At 27.4% G+C, this 21,032-nt stretch overlaps 3 protein-coding genes across 5 annotated transcripts; 2 read left to right on the top strand and 1 right to left on the bottom strand.

The window, feature by feature from the left end:
* Nucleotides 1-187: 187 nt before the first annotated feature.
* On the bottom strand, nt 188-14,114 carry LOC106786920 (vitellogenin receptor). Its single transcript, XM_014748821.1, has 33 exons — nt 14,030-14,114; nt 12,873-13,083; nt 11,649-11,712; nt 11,395-11,522; nt 11,146-11,283; nt 10,887-10,992; nt 10,350-10,499; nt 9,872-9,988; nt 9,660-9,785; nt 9,090-9,305; nt 8,787-8,958; nt 8,443-8,644; nt 8,059-8,250; nt 7,811-7,931; nt 7,587-7,727; nt 7,263-7,515; nt 6,357-6,553; nt 6,115-6,267; nt 5,321-5,454; nt 5,011-5,141; nt 4,714-4,907; nt 4,417-4,592; nt 4,018-4,337; nt 3,584-3,891; nt 3,025-3,267; nt 2,349-2,501; nt 2,109-2,254; nt 1,953-2,044; nt 1,600-1,837; nt 1,358-1,529; nt 810-1,101; nt 578-701; nt 188-498 (listed from the first exon to the last, which is right to left on the bottom strand). Exons 3-33 carry the CDS (start codon nt 11,707-11,709, stop codon nt 391-393), a joined length of 5,304 nt encoding a protein of 1,767 aa, XP_014604307.1. The 5' UTR covers nt 11,710-11,712; nt 12,873-13,083; nt 14,030-14,114; the 3' UTR covers nt 188-390.
* Nucleotides 13,534-15,089, top strand: LOC106786921 (zinc finger and SCAN domain-containing protein 2-like). 2 transcript variants are annotated; one of them, XM_014748823.1, is made up of 5 exons: nt 13,534-13,620; nt 13,703-13,743; nt 13,948-14,208; nt 14,277-14,709; nt 14,803-15,089. In XM_014748823.1, the coding sequence occupies exons 2-5, from the start codon at nt 13,707-13,709 to the stop codon at nt 14,963-14,965; spliced, it is 894 nt and encodes a 297-aa protein (XP_014604309.1). In that variant the 5' UTR covers nt 13,534-13,620; nt 13,703-13,706; the 3' UTR covers nt 14,966-15,089. The 2 variants fall into 2 exon arrangements, with proteins under 2 accessions (XP_014604309.1, XP_014604308.1); XM_014748822.1 differs by having other exon boundaries at nt 13,543-13,620; nt 13,677-13,743.
* A 709-nt stretch (nt 15,090-15,798) lies between these two features.
* LOC106786936 (putative ATP-dependent RNA helicase me31b) lies at nt 15,799-20,417 on the top strand. Of its 2 annotated transcripts, XM_014748840.1 has the most exons (9): nt 15,800-16,124; nt 17,415-17,517; nt 17,808-17,873; nt 18,010-18,216; nt 18,467-18,638; nt 18,731-18,881; nt 18,974-19,169; nt 19,266-19,436; nt 19,550-20,417. In XM_014748840.1, exons 2-9 carry the CDS (start codon nt 17,443-17,445, stop codon nt 19,844-19,846), a joined length of 1,335 nt encoding a protein of 444 aa, XP_014604326.1. In that variant the 5' UTR covers nt 15,800-16,124; nt 17,415-17,442; the 3' UTR covers nt 19,847-20,417. The 2 variants fall into 2 exon arrangements, with proteins under 2 accessions (XP_014604327.1, XP_014604326.1); XM_014748841.1 differs by lacking the exon at nt 17,808-17,873 and having other exon boundaries at nt 15,799-16,124; nt 17,415-17,583.
* The last annotated feature ends 615 nt before the right edge of the window (nt 20,418-21,032 follow it).

Here is a 21,032-nt window from a genome sequence, read left to right as displayed (position 1 = left end):
AAACTATTTATTTTCTAACATGACAATTTTAAATAACTTATACCGGAAATTCCAGCATTTGATTTTATAGCGCTTTATAGGAAAAAAGTAGTTGTAATATTTTCAATGTGTTAAGGGAATTTGCATTATACAGAAGTCTACCACATAATGCACTAAGAATTCTTTTTGGAAAAGAATCGATTGTTATAAAAATATTTCTCTTTTTATTTATGAACAATTATTTTTTAAATAATATAATAAAAACAGTACTGTGAAAAATTTACACAACAGATAAATATTAACATTGTAACATTACATAAGTCAACCCATTGTGACTATGTTTTATATAATAACAATAATTAATTTAAATCTTTTTCAATTAATACTCTGTTCGTTATTTATATTCTTACTTTAACGTAAGAGTTTGGTATTTTGTGAGTATTGCATATTTTCCGTTTCACTTTCTGAATTGTCTTCAATTTCGATTATTTTATTTGTCTTCATTTTTTTAATATCTAACTGAAATAATAAACAAGCGATAAGAAATTCCATATGAATTTTCTTTTTTTAAATATAAAAATAATATACAATTAGTTACCTTATTTGACATATTAATTATTGGATTCATATATTCGTGTTCCCCAGGTGGTAAAGGTTCCATATAGTTAAATGATTTCTGAATTTCATTTTTTTCATTGTAGATAGGATTTTGAAAATGAATACTGTAACGTAAAAAAACAGTTTAATCATTATAATATTAATAATATCTTCATATTTTACTGATGATCTTATAAATTAATTGATTATAATCTTATTAAACTGGAACAAACCTCATTTCATTCTTCCTCCCACGACTTATTCTTGATTGTTGATAATAATAATAAATAGATAAAATGGTAATCGCTGTGACCAAAGAAATGGTTAGGCCAACTATCATTCCTTTATTTTGATTATTAGTTATATTTTGTTTATCCAACGTTTTCGACAAGCTATATATTTTGGAATTTTCCTTGCACAACAGATCATTGCTCATTGTTTGACCATATTGACAAAAACAAGTGGAATTGTATTCATTCAAAAGACACATGTAAGCACATCTATGATCTTGACATTTGTTCGGTACTTAAAATAAACAAATAAATGATTAAATTAACTGATAAAGTTTTTGGTGGATATAATTAATACTTTGACAGATGTATATTTTGTTTATAGATTTATTCTAACAAAAGAAAAAATAACGATTTTACATAACGAACAATGAATGTAATAAAACAAAGTTAAGCATGTAACCAGAGTAGGTACAAGTTCAAAAACAATGTAGGTTGACACTTATATTTCAACATTAAAAAATCAAAACTTGGATTATCTTAATCTTTACCTAATGGTTGGCTGTTCTCATGAAAAATAATAAAATGTTTGGCAACTATTCGAGAAGCAAGAATGGTCGTACAAATGGTCTTGTTTTTCAATTTACATTTTTTTATATTACCTGTATTGGAATGTAACCAATAAAGATAATCATCGTGCACGTGAACATCCAGAGGTTCTACCTGTAATTATTTTTGATAATCAATCATTTATGTAATCGCGAATAAAAAATGAATCAAAATTGGATTATACCTCTGTTTTTAAAAATATATGCCGATCAGAACCATCGAATTTGACTGATTCTATAATATTAAATTGCGTGTCGCACCAATATAATCGTGACCTTCTATGATCTATTGTTAGTTTTTGTATAGTCCCAAGATTTTCAGTAACTATCGCTTCAACGTTTGTACCATTCATACTTGATCTATATATTTTACTTTTTGGTTCAATTTGAAGCAACCATTCGGTTTGACTCCAGAATAACAACCTGATTGATCATACAACGAAATTCATCAATTAATTATAAACAATTATATATTTTTATTATTTTATTAATTATTATTATATATATATTATTATTATTATTAAGTTATTCCGATTACCCTTTGGTGGGATCAACTTTGATCGATTCCACTGTACTATTTCCATTGATCGTTAGAACCTCTGCACATTTTTCTTCTTCCAAATTGCATGCCTGAACAGAAATATTATTAACAATTATTTATTTCTAATGACAATTTTCAATAGTGTTTATTTACCTTAATATTGTATGGATAGATGTCATTGAAAAAGTAGATATTATTTGTTATCCAATCGTTTGCTATTACTCCAGGTTTTCCAATATCTTTAATTATCATTTTTTCTTTCGTCTTGATATTGATTTTTGTTATAATTCCAAGTATAACTAAAGATTATAGATCATTTTTATATATATAGTTACAATTATACTATCATTATTTTCTATTATAATAATAAATACAAATTATTCATTCTTATACCATTGCTGAAATAAACAGCATTTTCTCTGGCATTAAAGTCGAGACCATAAATTTCAAAATGTGGATCATGATGAAGTACCTCGTGGTCGTTCAAATTAAACGTAGTTTTGCTTACATCGTATCCAGCAACTATTATTATTTGCATTTGCGAGGCTAGAATTAATATGATTCGTTTCATTTACTCAGTACTATATAAGGGTTACCATATTTTCCTTTTGTCAAAATACAGACACAAATTATTGGGTTGTAACTAAACATTCTAATACGAAACGATATAAATCTTATTTTTTTCGGATAAAAATAAATACATTTTAATGAATTCTTTTGTTCAAAATAAAAATAAAAATAAAAAATTAATAATAAAAATATAAAGGTTTAATATTCTTACTTTCAGAAATTTTAAATACTTATCTGATAAGTAATAAATAAGTCTTATCGACTAATTAACGTATTTTGAGTTATTTTTTTCTGTTATATTTTAATATAATAATAATAATTTGACAAAAGAGAGAGTATGAAAAGTAAAAATACAAAAATTTCTGCATATTTAAAAAAATTGGCTGAATGAAAATTTAAGGTCTAAAAAAAAAGGACATATAGTAACCCTAACTTAATGCTATATTTGATAAAAATATATTAAAAAAAAGAATTTTTAGTTGTTCTATTTTGCATTTACCAGAAGAAGCTTTGCAAGAAAGTTTGTTCTTCTGTAAGACATATCCACTTTCGCAAGAACATCTGAATCCACCGAGAGTATTATGACAAATTTGAGAACATACATTTAGCTCGCATTCGTTTATGTCGTCGCAACTCACTCCATCGGAAGCTAATTTATATCCAGGATTGCAAGTACAAACAGGACCTAACGGTGTCTTATTACACTTTTGTTGACAGGGATCATTTAACGTACACGCTCGCACTGAAAATACAAATATATATTTAGGATGTATTCCTTTTAGATCTTATTATACATAAATGAACTATTAATTATAGTTGATTTAAGATAGGATGTTTTCATTTTTTTATTAAATAATTAAACAATTGAAATATATTTTATCAATATACAGGGTGATAAAAGAAAACGGTTCAATATTTTATCAATTAATTATCAAGAGAAATAAAAAATGTCTAATTAACGTGAGTTCTAACTCATCAACTCTTTACATGTTAAATATGAACAGCTTCATCGGAAGATATTTAAAGCTTAAAGAGTTAAAAGAGAAAATTTAGCTTACTGCATTGCTTCAACTCGTCGCTGCCATCCGAACAATCATTATGGTTATCGCAGACCTTGTAAAAGGGAATACATTTGCCATCATTGCAAAGATACTCTTTACAATTCTTCTCTAAGTCTTTATTAATTATTGTTAAACTTTTTCCGTCACAATACTTTTCATCCGAGTTATCACCACAATCATTAACTTGATCGCATACCCACTCTTGCGCTATACAATTGTTATTTTCACAAGCGTATTCATTAGCTTGACAATTTGGGCAATTTTTTTCATCGTCGTTATATAGACAATCTCGTTTACCGTCACATCTATAATAAATTATAAACAATAAATTATTATATTAATATATAAAACTATCTAATTAATTTATTTATTCAGAGAAGATTTCATTAAAAAGCAGAATATTTATAGAATATTAAATTGTTTTAGATTACATTTTACTTCTAGGAATACATTTCTCAGTTTTATGGCATTTGAACTCAGTTTTAGTGCAGGTTTTAGGTTTTTGATATTTTTGATAACTTCCATATACATCAATATCTTCGTAATCATAATCCGTGTAATCATCATTTGTAAACGTATGATCTTCGAAGTCATAGAAACAATTTTCAGACTCGTCAGAGAAATCACCACAATCATTGATTTTGTTGCAAACCAATGATTGGTCTATGCAATTTTGATTTAAACATTGAAATAAATCTTCCTTGCAATTACCTAAACAATTTTCTTCGTCTGACTCATCCTCGCAATCATACTAAAATATTTATATATTATTATATTATTTTTTTTCATAAGGAATAATTTTAAAATAAAATTTTTTGTCGATAACTTACTTCACCATCGCAAACCCAACCAAAGGGAATACATGGACCCCTTGTGCATTTAAATTCTGTCTTAGAACAAACATACGAACCGCAATTTAATTCGTCGGAATAATCAGGACAATCAAAATTTCCATTGCAGACTTGATTTTTTGATATGCACGAACCCTCATGACACTGGAAAAGATCTGAAAATATTTCATATATATATAATTAGATAATATAATAATAATATATTTAAGTATAAATTTCAATTTATTCAATTTAATTTGTTTCTTTGTTTATGATGTTCCGAAATGTTTGCTTTACCTGGTCCACATGTAACTATAGTACAATTTTCTTCATCCGAACGATCCTTGCAATCGTAGCGCGAATTACAATGACTTGTAAGGCTTACGCACTCTCCATTTCTACAAACAAATTGATTTTTATTACATAAATTGGTAGGAAAGCAATTCCTCGATTCATCTTCGCCAGTAGGACAATCTACTTTTCCGTCACATCTGAAATTATCAGAAAAATGTTCATTCAAATATTTAATTATGACAAATATTTTCAAAATGTTTGTAAACTTCTTTATGATATTTTTTTTTTTTTTTTTCTTACACTTGTATTGCTTTTATGCAGATATTGTGTTCTGAACATCTGAATTCATCAAATGTGCAAGACGAATTAATGACTTCATGACACGTCTTTTCATTATTATTTAACGTCATTCCTGGTGGACACGCGCATATCTGGTAAAAACAGAAAACATTATTCAATTAATATAAAAATGTTAAAAGATATATCGAATTAATTATTAGGAATAAGAATTTGTGGTAAATTGTTTAAATAAATACAACACATAAATTATATATTTTATAAAACAATATCAAGGAATTATCATCAAAATGATTAAAATAAATGTACTTACGAAAGAATTAGAATTTGTTGGTAGACAAACGTGAGAACAACCTCCATTTTCGTTATGACAACCTTGTTTGTTATTGCTATAATAAGCTGCATGTTTAGCTATTATATGTATCGTTTGATGTCTAGTGGGTAATTCTAAATAAAATACATTTTTTGATCATTTAAAATATATTGATTATTCTATACAGGATGTGATTCTTAAAACAGACTGCTACTCTTTATTAAGTAAAAATATAAAAAAATGATAGAAGAAAAAATCATACGGCATAATACACGTTCGAATTTCTTATGATCTTATTTTTTATATAGATGCAACGATGCACCTACCAAGCGTAATTGCATTTTATTTTTTAATGTAATCCCAATTTTTTGTTTTTTAAATCAATAAATACCTTTGTTTATCGTGCGTGTATAAAAATATTAATCCAATGTCATCGAAATGTTAAATACTTTATGAGATATTTGATATTTTATATAGCTACTTTACAAGACATGCCTTATATGTGGGAAACGAAATATGAAGAACGTGATAATAACAATTTTGTGGACAAACATCTTATTCTCATAGAATGTGGAGTCTCAGTCCTATGTAGTAATGATATAAATTAATGCAATTGCAACTGGCAGGTGCATAAATACATTCAGATAAAAAATAAGGTCATAAGAAGTTAGGATGTATTATGCCATATGATTTTTTTCCTCTATCATTTTGTTCTATTTTCATTTGATACAGAGAGAACAGTAAGCTATCTCTTAGTTTCAAGAATCATCATAAATTTTCTACACGATACTAACCCAAAGGTATCTTCTTCAAAAATTGTAAACCTTTCGTTTTGTGACTCCAAAATAAATGGTTAGATAATCGTTCGGTCCAAAAAATATTCTTCCCAAGTATCGCAAGGCTCATTGGTTCCGATAAACCAGTTCGGTAAATAATCCTATGTTTTCCTACAAAATGAAAACAATTCAAATTCATTTTTCCTCTAATTGAATATATCATTATTATTATTATTATTATTAATTTTGTTGTCGTTTACCTCGTTTGGAAATACTCTCAATATTACCAGTACCCTGATCAGCCCAAAACAATCTGTTAGTTGTATTATCGTAACACAAAGAAATTTTGTTACCAATTAATTCTTGATCCACCAAAGTTATGTGCGGACCCAATCCATTCATTTGTAATTGAAGTATACGGTATGTATTATTAAAATGAAACACTACATATATAGTTCTGAAATATACATTCTTCTCTTTTAAATTTGCACAATTTGAATTTGAAAAATTTCAATTTATACAATAATTTATCTTAATTTGTTAAGACTTTCACGATGGGCGATAGTTGGATAAAATGTTTAGCTGAATACGGCATATAATTTTCATAAAAGTCTGTAATTGAGTACCACAAAATTCTGCTATTTTAAATATGTGAATAAATAGAATATTACATTTCAATATGATACTCATAGACATTTGTTGTTCAAAGTTTTGCATAAAAAAAAATATTATTTTTAATAAAATGATTAAGGGGGGTACATAAAATTTATATTCATTCTTGAAACTCTTGAAATTTGTATTTTTTGTAAATGATGTCTCTTAACAATCTTTGCAGTAGATCGTTTTTGTATGTATACGAATTAATATTATTAGTTACATTCTTATTTTTCTCGAAAACAAAGTCTCCTATGAATAAATTGTGCTCTACATTTTTGACTCGGTTCTTCGTGTAAAATTACCTTCTGCTCGTTTGTACTATCAGTTATGGGACACTCTATCTAATGAATCAATTAAAAAACGTCAATTTTGAAATAACGAAGAACTACGTTTCCCGTATTCAACTAAAGATTTTTAAATGTTTACGTTTATCGTAGAGAAAGTATTAATATCATTTAGTTTTTTAATAAATTATATTTAAAAAAAAAAGATAGTAAAAGATGTAATACCCTTCTTCAGAATCCAAGGAGATATCTTGTGGTTCATTTTGATAATAAAAGACAGTTTTCCCTTTTGTTCCAAAACTATGAACTTCGATAGTTTTCTGTTCCATATCAGACCAGTATAAATTGTTACCAACAAAGTCAAAATCCATGCCACCAAATATTTCGTTTCTTACAGTAATTATACTTTCAAATACATCATTACTCATGTTGTAACGATAAATGGTTTCCGTTAATTGATCATAGATAAGAATATCACCTAAATTAAAAAATAACCAAATGCCAATTTTATTATGTGTCTTGATAAACATAACTCTTATAATAATTTACCTTTTATACGATCATATGCCAAAGCAGTTACATATTTTATCGTTTTGGTTATGCTCATTTTTGGTTTACCCAGTAGTTCATGATAGTAATCTATAAACGTATCTTCGCTTGCTAAGACGAGATGTTCTTTCTTGTTAATTACTGAAAATCAATAATAAAAAAAAAAAAAAAAAGTATAAATATTAATTCAAAAGGAAAAAAATCAATCGTTTTTAATAGTGTACCTCTACAAGCATGATTATCAGCAGCAAGTTGTGAATCCAATGAACAAGCACAAGTATAATTACTGTTTGAATTTAATAAACAAATTTGCGAGCAAGGATTATCTTTACATGGATTTAAAATCTGAATTAGAACAAAATTTTGCATTACATTTAACAAAACTATAAATATATAAAGTTATACTTTTTTTTTTCCATAAAATAAGAACTAAGAAGTAAAGAAATATTATAAAGAAATAGGATTGATATACTTTTGGTTTGAGAACGGAATGATAAATGTGAATCCCATAGGTAATACTATCCGAACGAATTAGAGTTTCCCGATTTTTTCCGGTGAATTTATTACAAGACATTATGCTCTTTAAAGATCTGTCACTCCAATATAACATATTGTCATGTATCGCTATAGAAAATGGATTTTCAATCATGTCAGCCAATATTGTCTGAAATATCAAATAGAAATATATTATAAAATAGATTTACTATGAATAAATAAATGTAATAATTAATATAGATTCATTCAACATGTTAAACAAAGCTTAGAGTTTTTGCTTATGGGTTAAATGAAAATACTTAACAGTTAACGTGTTAATTGTATCATTTGTGCAATTGATTGAATTAAATAAAATACTAACTCTCCTATCTCTACCATCCAAACGTATCGATTCAATTTTATGTAGTTTTGCATCGACCCAATATAATCTACCATTTGGATCATCGATTGCTAAACCACTTGGCCAATCAATATCATCTTTGACAAATTTAACATGATTGTGTCCATCCATCGATGCCATTGCTATGTGTGGATTCAAACCCCAATTGGACCAATACATCAAACTAAAAATTATAATATTGACACACACAAATTTTTTATAATAAATATAAAAAAAAAATTATTAAAAAGCTTTGTTTAATTTCAAATCACACACACACACACAAAGCAAAATATGTAAATTGAAATTTAAAATAAAAATATTACCCTAATTTAGGTGAAACAATTATGGATCTTGGTTTATCAATATGTTTGTGTATTAGTACTGTACAATATGTTCCATCTTCATTGCATACTCCAATGTGTTGATATGAGCTGTCAGTGAAGTATATATTTCCAGTTATCCAATCGGTTGCTATATCTTCTGGTGTTTTCACGCCTAGATTTTAATCAAATCGATAATATAAATAGGTATAATTTTACAACTATACTTATATTGAATATTGTAAATATTTGATTTGTAAGTTTACTTATTATATTTTATTGTTAAAACGTATTTTGTTGAATTACCTGCGGTAACGATTACCGTTTTATTAAATCCAAGCTGATCGCTTCTAAATATAGCTTCTTCACCATGATAAATGTCAGTCCAATAAATATACTCAGCGTCAACAGCTACTCCAATAGCATGTTTCAAATTTGTATGTATCGGATAATATATTTTTGAGTCTAAATAATATCCACGAATTTCCGTTTTCGAGGCCAAGACCATTAATGCTTCGAAATCTACAAAAAAAAGATAGAAACATTCTAATTAAATGAAAATAATTTCAGGTTGCCATGTGGATTATGTGTAACGACAAGTTGTTTGCACTATCGTGAACATACGCCAGTTGAGAAATTAAATGCTGAGAAAGAACAGTATAATTTTATTAATCCCGATGCATTCAATAACAATCATTTTTTTTACCCCATCCTGTATACATAAAATAAAATAAAATAAAATTCTATTGAAATTGAACCGTTAGAGTAGCACAAGCTTTTGCAAAAAATTGATTTGGTCAAAAATTGCAATTGGTGCGATAGCATTTGTCTCATAACGTAAATTTATTTTTATTAAAACAAACATTCACAACCTACCTTTGGCTTTGCAACTTTTTTTATCTCCTTGCAAATCGTAACCCGGATCGCAGGAACAAGTGTAAGAACCGGCATTATTCATACAATATTGAGAACAACTTCCAAATATTTCACATTCGTTTATATCTAAAATCGATGAATTCATTAATTTTCTTTCATCGTATAATGAAAGAGTGTATTATTATTATTATTATTATTATTAATAAATTTACCTTCACAGATAGTATCATTTATTAATTTGTAACCTGTCCAACAAGAACAAAAAGGACCAAGTGGCGTTGCTCTACAATTTTGTTCACATTCATGAGTTTTCAAACAAAAGTCTATATCTACAAATAATAAACAATTTTTCAATATAACTAATTAATTAAATAAATAAACGAATATTGTTCGTTAAGAAAGAAAAGGAAAAAAAAAGAAGGATCGTTCGATAACTTGAATAATTTATTAAAAAAAGAAACAATTTTTAACTGAAATATTAAAAATTGAGAGAAAAAAAAATGTGTATCTTTTAAATAAATCTTCTAGAAAATTTGTATATGTTCCCAAAATACAAATATTAATTATTTAGTCAAACACAGATAGAAATAATGATAAAAACAATAACATATAATTAAAATAAAATAAGCTTAATTTTAAATTTACGGATAAGCTCATTTTTTGTTATCCTTTTGTTATTATTAGACTCACATGATGGGCACGAATTGGTATCTTCATCTGAATTATCACCGCAATCATCTTTTTCATTGCACGTTAAACTCAATGAAATGCATCGTTGATTTTTACAAAGAAAATGATCTATCTCGTTGGTGCAGTTGGCCGGTAGTATATTAACATCGCCTAGAAAAATACAAAATTAAATAAATAAGTAAATACATTTTGTTTACACAGTGTTAAAACGTGAAATTCGTTAATTCATGAAATAACTTATACCAACTAATTAAAAAAAAATATTAAATAATACAAAATTATATACTTTAACAATATGAAACGTATAGGATGAAATTTCAATTTTATACTTTAACTATACTCGCTTCTCATTAATTTATATATTATTAATTATTTTACAAAACAATTAATTAATGTCTTAGTTATTTCATTGATTATCATATTATTTCACGAATTAACAGAATTATATAATTTAAAGGTAACGTATGCAAATACGTATCAACTAAAAATAAATAAATAAATATATATATATATATATATAAAACAAAGAGTACTGACCACAATTAATCTCATCGCTACCGTCCGGACAATCTTTCATCCCGTCGCAAACCCATTCGTTTCTTATACAATAGCCGTCTTTGCATAGAAAATGCTTACATTGTTTCTGAGTAGTAATTTAAAATAAAAACAAAGGAAGAGAAAGAAAAAGTAATACAATTACATGGTTATAGTAAAAAAAAAAAAAAAATTAAGATGTAAAAATTGTTTTTTAAGTTTTAAATTATAATTATTATCGTAATCATAATTATTCGCCCACTTCTTTATAGCAATCAATGTATTCGTCGCTGTCGTCGCTGCAATCGAGCCACATGTCGCAAAATTTCTCGATTGGTATACAGGTGTTGTCTTTACAGGTGTACTCGTTCTCGGTACAATTTACCGGCGCTAGTTGAAACTGCGCGGTAACACACGTGGAAATAAATAAACAACATTATAATAGTTTCTTACAATAAATGCATAAGAATAAATGTAATAATAATAATAATAATAATATTGAAATAATTACTTTGAAATTTGTACAATTCTTTTCGTCGGAATGATCACTGCAATCGTATGAACCGTCACATTCGTATGAATACGATATACATTCTCCGCTATCGCATTTGAACCATTGTGGCTTCACGCATTGAAATTCTAAATTCAATATTCAATTAAATTTCCATTATAATCAAATATTGTATTAAATTATAATTATTCGTAATTATGTATTATAACAATTGCGTTTGTTTTCTTTTTAATATTTTTTTGTTCAAATCTCACCTTTTGAAATTACTTGTAAAATGGAAATGCAACATAGTATTAAAAGAAAAAGATGTAACATTATCTGTAAAAAGGAAATAAAAAGACCATAAGATAGTTCGATATTACATGTATATGAAGATATTATTTAAATATATTACACGCAATACGATTACATATAATAATGAAATAAAATATTTGAGAGAAGAAAAAAGAAATGTAGCTTGGATTTGATGAGAATCCTAATAAACAATGACCTTCGAACGTTGTAGTTAGAAAAATGGAAACAATACTATTGTTATGAGATAAATATAGATATTATAGAGAAAGAAAGAGTGTATATACGTAAATATATATTTGAAGGTTACGTGGAAATATTCTTATGAAATATTCTATATGCTATGAGAAATTATTATATTAAAAAAAAAAATATATATATATATATATACTAGGTTCTCAAAAAGGTTGAGATCAAACTTATATCATGTATTACTGAGATCAAAGTTCATATAAATTTATATCCGAAAATGTTTTATTGGACAGATATAAATATTCATAGATTCACGTACAAAATTCGTGTTAAATTTCTTTTTATAGAATCGTATACGTATTATAATTTTTATTAATGATTCAGTAGGACCCACAGGTCACCTAATTTAATACTTTAAACATTTTATTTATTTATAAGTCACGTCAAAAAGTTGGTTCATAAAAATAAGATAAAAATAAAAGATGAACTTTGAGAATATATTCAAAATGCATTTAATATTATTTCCAATACAATTGAAATACTTGAAAGAGTACGACAGACACTAATTCGACGAACGGAAGCCTTCATTTTTGCAGAGAGAGGGATATTCGAATATTTCTTATATATATATATAACTGCCATAATAAATCATAAATATCTTTTCAATCAAATAGTTTCAGGCATAATAAGTTTATATGAACTTTTTTCATCTGTTTGACCTCAGTAATACGTAGTATAAGTTTAGTCTTAACTTCTTTGTACACCTTGTATATATACATTGATGATAAAAAATAATTATTAGTTACAAATAATTACCTATACAAATTGCATATATATATATACATATGATTGTCTTATATACCATATAAAATGAAAAAAAAAAAAAAAAAAAAAAAAAAAGAAATAACAAAACATTAACAGTGAAACTTAGAAAATAATAAAAACATCATTCAGAATAATCGATACAACAAAAATGAAACAGGTTGAGTACTCACATTAATATAAATCAGAATATATATATGTATATATAAAAAGAAGATATATAATTGGAATCAATGAGTAGAATTCAAAACGATAGAAGCGTACAATCTGTAAGCACGTCCGGCCGGTACTGTGATGGTCTCATCAATTTAAATTATATCCATCCTGTCTTTGTGTCGAATAACCGTTATCAAAGGTTATTAAAGGTCGACATTGATGATGTATCTGCAAATATATAATTATATAGAATTTCTTGGATATTCAATTTATCTATAAGAGAATCCATTTGTAAATAGAAATCCAAGAGAGTTGATCTACGTTTGAAATTAAATACAAAATATTCGAGTACTCTAAATACATACATACATACACACACACATACACATGTATTTCTTTGAAAATATTTTACATTCAAATAAAATCTTATATATAAAAAATATATATGTAGAAGAAAAATGATTAATAATATTTAATAAATATTCTACATTTTTTACGCATATAGGAAATATCTAATCATATGATGCGCATTTATAGAGGGAAGGGTGGGAGGGGGGTAACAATAATGTGAAACCGTCCGTCATATCGAATTTAATTAAAAGAAAAGAAGAAAAAATAAAACAAAAATGTATAAGTTATTTCGTAAGACTTATTTCTTATTACGCTACTGACTTAGAAAAAAGAAAGAAAGAAAGAATAAAACAAAAGACTACGTTAAAATGACGAAATTGTACTGGCCATATTGTGTATGTAACTCTCGTTAAGGTAAACGTTTATCATTCATGTTACTCGTACTTTGTCAACAAGTGTAATAATTACAGAATAATATGCCAAAATGTTTGTTAAGGTCCATGGCAAGATATCAGAAGACGCAGGATCCTTGCGAGGGTATTTTTCATATATTTTTTTTTCTTTTTCTTTTCTATATTTCTTTGGTTTTTGCCAATTATATATTTGTACACTGTGTTTTTAGGTTCGACGTCCATAATGATATAAATTAATGAATATTTGTGTGTACTTGTGTTCAATATTTACTACATAGTTTTGTATTAATTAATAATAACGATTTGTTAATGAAATGATTTTTCTCAGAGGATGTAGATTTAAAATGGATTCCACCATCTGTGGATTTAAAACGACAAAAACGAACTCAAGATGTTAATAACAATTTTACCAACAATGTTTGGATGTGTTCCGGACTTCCCATAGTAACACGATATACATTTAAAAAGAATAATGATTCATTATGGAAATTGAAACCTTTGGATGACTCCAATTCACATGAAAATTTATTTCTCAAAAATGAAACGTTATCAGTTGGCTACAATTTCTACGATATTAACTCCAACGAAGGTTACATTTTGTTAAATCTTTATTTTCATATTAAATAATAAATTTTTTTTTGTATATTTTTGTATCAGGTACTTCGTTGAATCAAACAGAGATTCAAACTGTGCCATCGGACATTGGTGAATCAAATTTTACGGCGTACCAACGGACGAACGACGAAAAGATCATTTGTGAAGATGTTAAATTTAACGAAAATTTAAAACAGCGGGAAATTCAAACGGTAGCGCAAACTTTATATCTAACTAATACCGGTACTCCTACTACTAGTACTAGTACTACTTCTACTACTACTACTACAACTACGACCAAAAAATTAACAAAGGATTATAAAATGCTACCTGATATCGAAAACAATTCAAATTGGAAGAAAAATAAAACGATGCATTATTGTCCATATTGTCAGAAATGTTTCGACAGGCCGTGGGTTTTGAAAGGACATTTGAGACTTCATACCGGAGAACGGCCTTTTGAGTGTCCAGTTTGTCACAAATCTTTTGCCGATCGGTAATCATTTTTAATTAATTAATATTTCAATTATTTTTCCAATATTTTTAATTATTTCTTTTTTATGGTTTCTTGTTTTTGTATACTTTTTAGATCAAATTTACGAGCTCATCAAAGAACAAGAAATCATCATCAATGGCAATGGCGCTGCGGAGTATGCTTCAAGGCATTTTCACAAAGACGATATTTAGAACGCCATTGTCCTGAAGCTTGTAGAAAATATCGTATAACTCAGAGAAGAGAACAATTTAATTAACGAGATATCTTTTAACGTTTTTTAAAATATCGATTCGTCGTCATAAAAAAGGTTATGTACCAATACAAGTTATAATTTTGTCTTTTTGTTTTGCTTTTTAATTTTCTTTTTCTTTTCTTTCAATAATAAGTTGATTTTAGATTTTATTCGAATGAATGTTTAAAGAAAAATAAAAAAAATGTTAGCGAAATTATCGAATTTGTTCGTGTAAAGTTGGCTAGATTTTTTTCGGTACATTTTTAAGTATAATGTTATGCGCATGCGCATTCGCAGGAATCTTGAAAAGAAATCAAATGAATTGTTTTTATTTAATAAAGAATAGTTTTCATTTATTATATCTCGTGAGAAAAATAATAGATATTTTAAAAATTATAAAATTAGATTCTAACGAAGCACAAGCCTTTTTGTTAAATTAATTAATTTTTTAACAAGAGAAAGTAAGAGATAGATATAAGAGGTCTTAAGAGATAGATATATTCTTAATGCTATTAATCAACCAATCAGAGACGAATATAAATCAAAACAGTTGAACCGAAAAGGATGAAAAATTCTTCTCGGGAAAGTATAATATTTTTATCGAAAAGGTTAATTCATTAATAAATGAAAAAGCAAATAAATAAATTAAAGAATAACGAGTAAGTAATTCTTTAATTAATTAACAAGATATCGTATAAATATAATTATTTTTCTTAATAATTGACCAATCAGAGTCGAGCATCGATCGAGCATTATAAACTTGAAAAGACTCCGTTAAGATGGACGTTGAAAATACAGCGCCCTCTATACCGGATAGTCTAGTATATATGTACCATAGGAAAAGCCTTGAGAATTTCGTTTCTGAGTAAAATTTCTTTCCTCGTGGTGTATCTCGTATAACATTTAAGCCAAGTATTAATCGTCAGCATTTGACGCAGTGCGTTAGTTGTAAATTAGAAATTGCCAGGAGTATCGAATAGTTAGTGGAAAATTAATTATAAACGCGAAAGTACCTTTATCTGATATTAGAATCGCGGACAATTCGAAGAAATAAATAAATTAACACGGCTATATTTCAACGTACTGCTAAGAGACCATAAAAACTTGACATTGGAACGGCCATTTTGGCGTGTTGTTTCCTAATCGAGTGCTGCGCACAGCATCGATATCCATCCATTTCGAGGTAAGAGATACGTTAACCATAAGTATTTAGAACATACCGATGTTTTCTTTATATAATATTCATTTTTATCGTTCTTTTTTCTTAACATTTCGTAAGAAAGATTAACATTAACGTATGTTTTTACGAATTATCAGTTTCATCTATCCATCTCTATCTATCCAAACGAAAGGTGTATCGTATTCTTCCTTTCCTTTTTTTCTTCCGTTTTTTTTCCCCCCCTCTATCTTACTAGTCTTTTGTCTCTCTACAGAGATTTCTCCAAGTAAAAGTTACCCACGCGTCCTTTATCTCGTCGATAATAATTGGTACGCCTTTTTTTTCTTCTTCTTCTTCTTTTTATCTCTTATTCCTAAAGTAATCACATAATCTAGCTTAACTCTCCTTAAATTATCTTTTGAATTCGTTCGTTATGATGTAAATTTGTCTCCATGTTTCGATTTGTGTACGTGGTACTTTCGAAAATTTCGCTCGTTAAAGTTGGCGGCTTAATCAAGTTTTATATGTATGTATATATATATATATATATATATATATATGTGTGTATGTGTTGTGTAAAGTACGTTAAATTAGTAACCTAGGTATATTGGTGTGGTGGTAATATTGTACGTGTATGTTTAATTCGGACCTCGAAAGAAAGGTTTTTTTTAAGTTAACCGAATTTATTATTATTCTTAAAACTTTCCTAAATGTTTTTGATCGATTTCGAATCGATATTTTTTATCCAATGTTTTATTTATTTTTTTTCTTTACTTTCCTTTCCATTCCTTTCTCCAATAATAATTATTTGTTATATATATAAATATATACATTTTTCATCTATATAATTATATACTTTTAGGATTACTTTTAACGTTATAAGAGAATTTTAATTACAGCATTTCAATATGTATATACACATATATGGTATTTGTATTCAATTTGAATCTAACGACTTTGCTTGTACATAATTTAATACGTTGATGTGATCCGAATATATAAAAACACAATATGAAAGTAAATATAGATTAGAACTTTCAATACGTTTGGAGTCGATATTAGTCAAAGGTCTTCTTTGTTTACCTTTTTTTTCTTTCTTTCTTTTACATTCCGTTTCTCTCCGTTATAGTTTCTAATCCCCACATCGGAAAGATTTATTATATTCTTCTTATGGTATATAATATACGAATAATAGAAAGAGTTTATATCGACTCTAATAGATTAAATATTTTATCGATATAAGTTGTTATAAGAATTTTAATTATGCGTATATAATTATATTTGTTATTTTCATTTTGTTCTTTATTATTTTAGGAAGTAGATACATTACGTTGCTTCCAAGATGATGACCGAAACACATATGAATTCAAACCACATGCTTAATTCTGCTCTCAATGCGAAAACAGAATTAGAAAAGATGGACGATGTAGGTTGGAAAGCCAAACTAAAAATTCCACCAAAGGATAAACGCATAAAGACTAGTGTAAGCGATTTCATTTATATTATTGTCGATTGTTATTTGTTGTTTCTCTTTCAATATTCTTTTTCTATTTTTTTTTTTTTTTTTTTTTTTTTTGTTTATAATAAAAAAAAAATAAATAAATATGTATATTGTAGGATGTCACTGACACACGTGGTAACGAGTTTGAAGAATTTTGCCTGAAACGAGAGTTGCTAATGGGTNATGCGAAAACAGAATTAGAAAAGATGGACGATGTAGGTTGGAAAGCCAAACTAAAAATTCCACCAAAGGATAAACGCATAAAGACTAGTGTAAGCTGTTAGTGTAATATTCATATATTTTTCTCTTTTAAAAAATCATATTAATTATAATAAACTTTTTTTTTTTTTTTTTTTTTTTTTTATTCTTTTATAATAATAAAAAAATAAATAAATATGTATATTGTAGGATGTCACTGACACACGTGGTAACGAGTTTGAAGAATTTTGCCTGAAACGAGAGTTGCTAATGGGTATCTTTGAAAAGGGTTGGGAAAAACCATCTCCAATTCAAGAAGCCAGTATCCCCATTGCTTTGTCTGGTAAAGACATCTTGGCTCGAGCTAAAAATGGTACTGGTAAGACTGGAGCATATTCGATTCCAGTACTCGAACAGGTATTCCATATTTCTGATAATCTTTACAAATTATACTTTTCTTTTTTTTTTTTTTTAACTTCTTTTGCCTATGATTTAACACGTGGAACTTTGTGACAAAATATCGATGTTATATTTTCTATTTCTCGTGTTTAAGCTAGTAAACATATTACAAGTTTCACATGTTGCTATATATAGTTAAAGTGGTTAATATTAAATTCTTTTTATGGGATAATTTTTGACTGTAATTTAATGAAATTTGTTATGTTAGGTCGACCCTCGAAAAGATGTAATTCAAGCTTTAGTAATTGTACCTACCAGAGAGTTAGCCCTTCAAACATCACAAATATGTATTGAACTTGCAAAACATATGGATATTAAAGTAATGGTAACTACCGGTGGTACCAATTTACGTGACGATATAATGAGGATTTATCAGAAAGGTTTATATAATTCTATTTATATATATGTAAAGTATTTTTGTATAAATATAAACAAACAGATATTTTATATAATGAATTTTGTAAATTTATAGTACAAGTAATAATAGCAACACCAGGAAGAATTCTTGATCTTATGGACAAAAACGTTGCGAACATGGATCACTGCAAAATATTAGTTTTGGATGAAGCAGATAAGCTTTTGTCGCAAGATTTTAAGGGAATGTTGGATCATGTCATTTCTAAGTACGTTTCGCAGAATATATTAGTTTATGAAACATAAAATTATAACTATACGTAGTTAGAAATAATTAATTTCGTTTAATCTTTTTTTTTAGATTGCCACACGAACGTCAGATTTTGCTATATTCAGCCACCTTTCCATTAACTGTGAAACAGTTTATGGAAAAACATTTGCGAGATCCATATGAGATTAATTTAATGGAAGAATTAACATTAAAAGGTGTAACGCAGTATTATGCCTTTGTACAGGAACGACAAAAAGTTCACTGCCTTAACACGCTATTCTCGAAGGTAAGATATTCATTTTCCAATATATTTTCATTACGTATTAATAATTGAAAAAAGAAACAAATATCCTGAATATTAATCTAAACTTTGACATTGCAGTTGCAAATAACACAGAGCATAATCTTCTGTAATTCGACACAACGCGTAGAATTACTAGCAAAGAAAATAACGGATCTTGGATATTGCTGTTATTATATACACGCGAAAATGGCACAGGCACACAGAAATCGTGTATTCCACGATTTTCGAGCAGGATTATGTCGGAATCTGGTAAGTCAAAATTCTAACCTAATAGGTTAATTAATTCACGTCCTTTTTATTCAAATGTTAAATTATAAGATACGTTTTTAGAAATAAATTGAATGAAAATGTTTTGTTTATAGGTGAGCAGCGATTTGTTCACTCGGGGTATTGACGTACAAGCTGTTAACGTTGTAATCAATTTTGACTTTCCTAAGATGGCAGAAACGTATCTGCATCGCATTGGTCGATCAGGAAGGTTTGGCCATTTAGGTATAGCAATTAATCTAATCACGTATGAGGATCGTTTTAACTTACATCGTATCGAACAAGAGCTTGGAACAGAAATAAAACCTATCCCTAAAGTGATAGACCCCAGTTTGTATGTAATAAGACCTGAAGACAATAATAGTATGGAAGAGGGTAATGTGTCCAAGTAGTTTCGATATGGAATCATAACTAAGTTTGGAATGCACCTCAGGAAAAGTTTCAAGTGTTAAAATAGTGATTGTGTCTCGTAAATGTATAAGGCATAATGTTGCTATGCATTGAACTCGCAGAGTGAAACATAACTTAACTTTGAAAAGATAATTTTTGTCGGGTGTGTATTACCAGTGTATAAAATAAGAAAACAAAAAACCACAAGGAAGAAAACAATGGTGCATATAATATGATGATTAATAACGATGATGATAATGATGATGATGTTAGATCAAAGTGCTGTGTGTAGAAATGAAAAAAAAAAATTGAGAAATTTAATTATCATTATATTAGGATTCGGGCAAACGAATTACTTGTATATAAGAGTGTACTGGTCTGGTGTGTTGAGAGGACGTGATAATGAAAAACAGTGAACTTGATTTAAGTGATGTGTGAATGAGTTTAGTATGAGTGATGATATTCTTTGTACATAAATACATTTAAATGTACATAAAGTAAACCACACGTCAGAGTCAAGCCATTATCAAGAGCACAATGAATTCAACCGATATGCGGATTAAAACATAATAATAATAATAATAATAATTATCATGATCGAGATCATTGCATTTTACCATAACTGTAAATACAGCATGGAAGTATCCACAACGCATCATTTTAATCGATAATCAATTTTTATACAATGGTTTCATACTTCCGATATATATTTTCGTTCTTTATCTTTTGTTGTTTCATAAAATAAGAAAAATGTGTGGCATATATATATATATATATTTATATATATGTATATGCGATTTATTATCAAAACAAATCTAAAAACAAAAAGTAAGAAAAATGTGATTTACTTTTGAAAAGAGTAATTGATTTTACTCTTATTCTTTGGTATAAAACTATTCGATACGTGAACAATTTTACGAATCCATGTGTTTATTAAATTTGCACTATAAAATAAATACTATAGATCTTAATATAAACGCAGTCGTAAATTCTAAATATCGTATTGAGAACTTTTATGATCATGGCTTGATTTTGCGTTCTTCATATTCAATGCTGATTGATATGCAACTCTGAAATTCAAATCACTTTTCTATTTTTTTTTTTTTTTGGGGGATTTTTTTTTCTGTGTCTTTTTTTTCTTTGCTTTTTTTTTTTTCTTTTTAAAAAAGTGATTAAAGCGATTTCTTT

The sequence above is a fragment of the Polistes canadensis genome, unplaced genomic scaffold, assembly GCF_001313835.1.
Source record: "Polistes canadensis isolate GaletaPanama2010 unplaced genomic scaffold, ASM131383v1 scaffold_88, whole genome shotgun sequence".
Taxonomy (NCBI): Eukaryota; Metazoa; Arthropoda; class Insecta; order Hymenoptera; family Vespidae; genus Polistes; species Polistes canadensis.
This window is presented reverse-complemented; position numbering and strand designations above follow the sequence as displayed.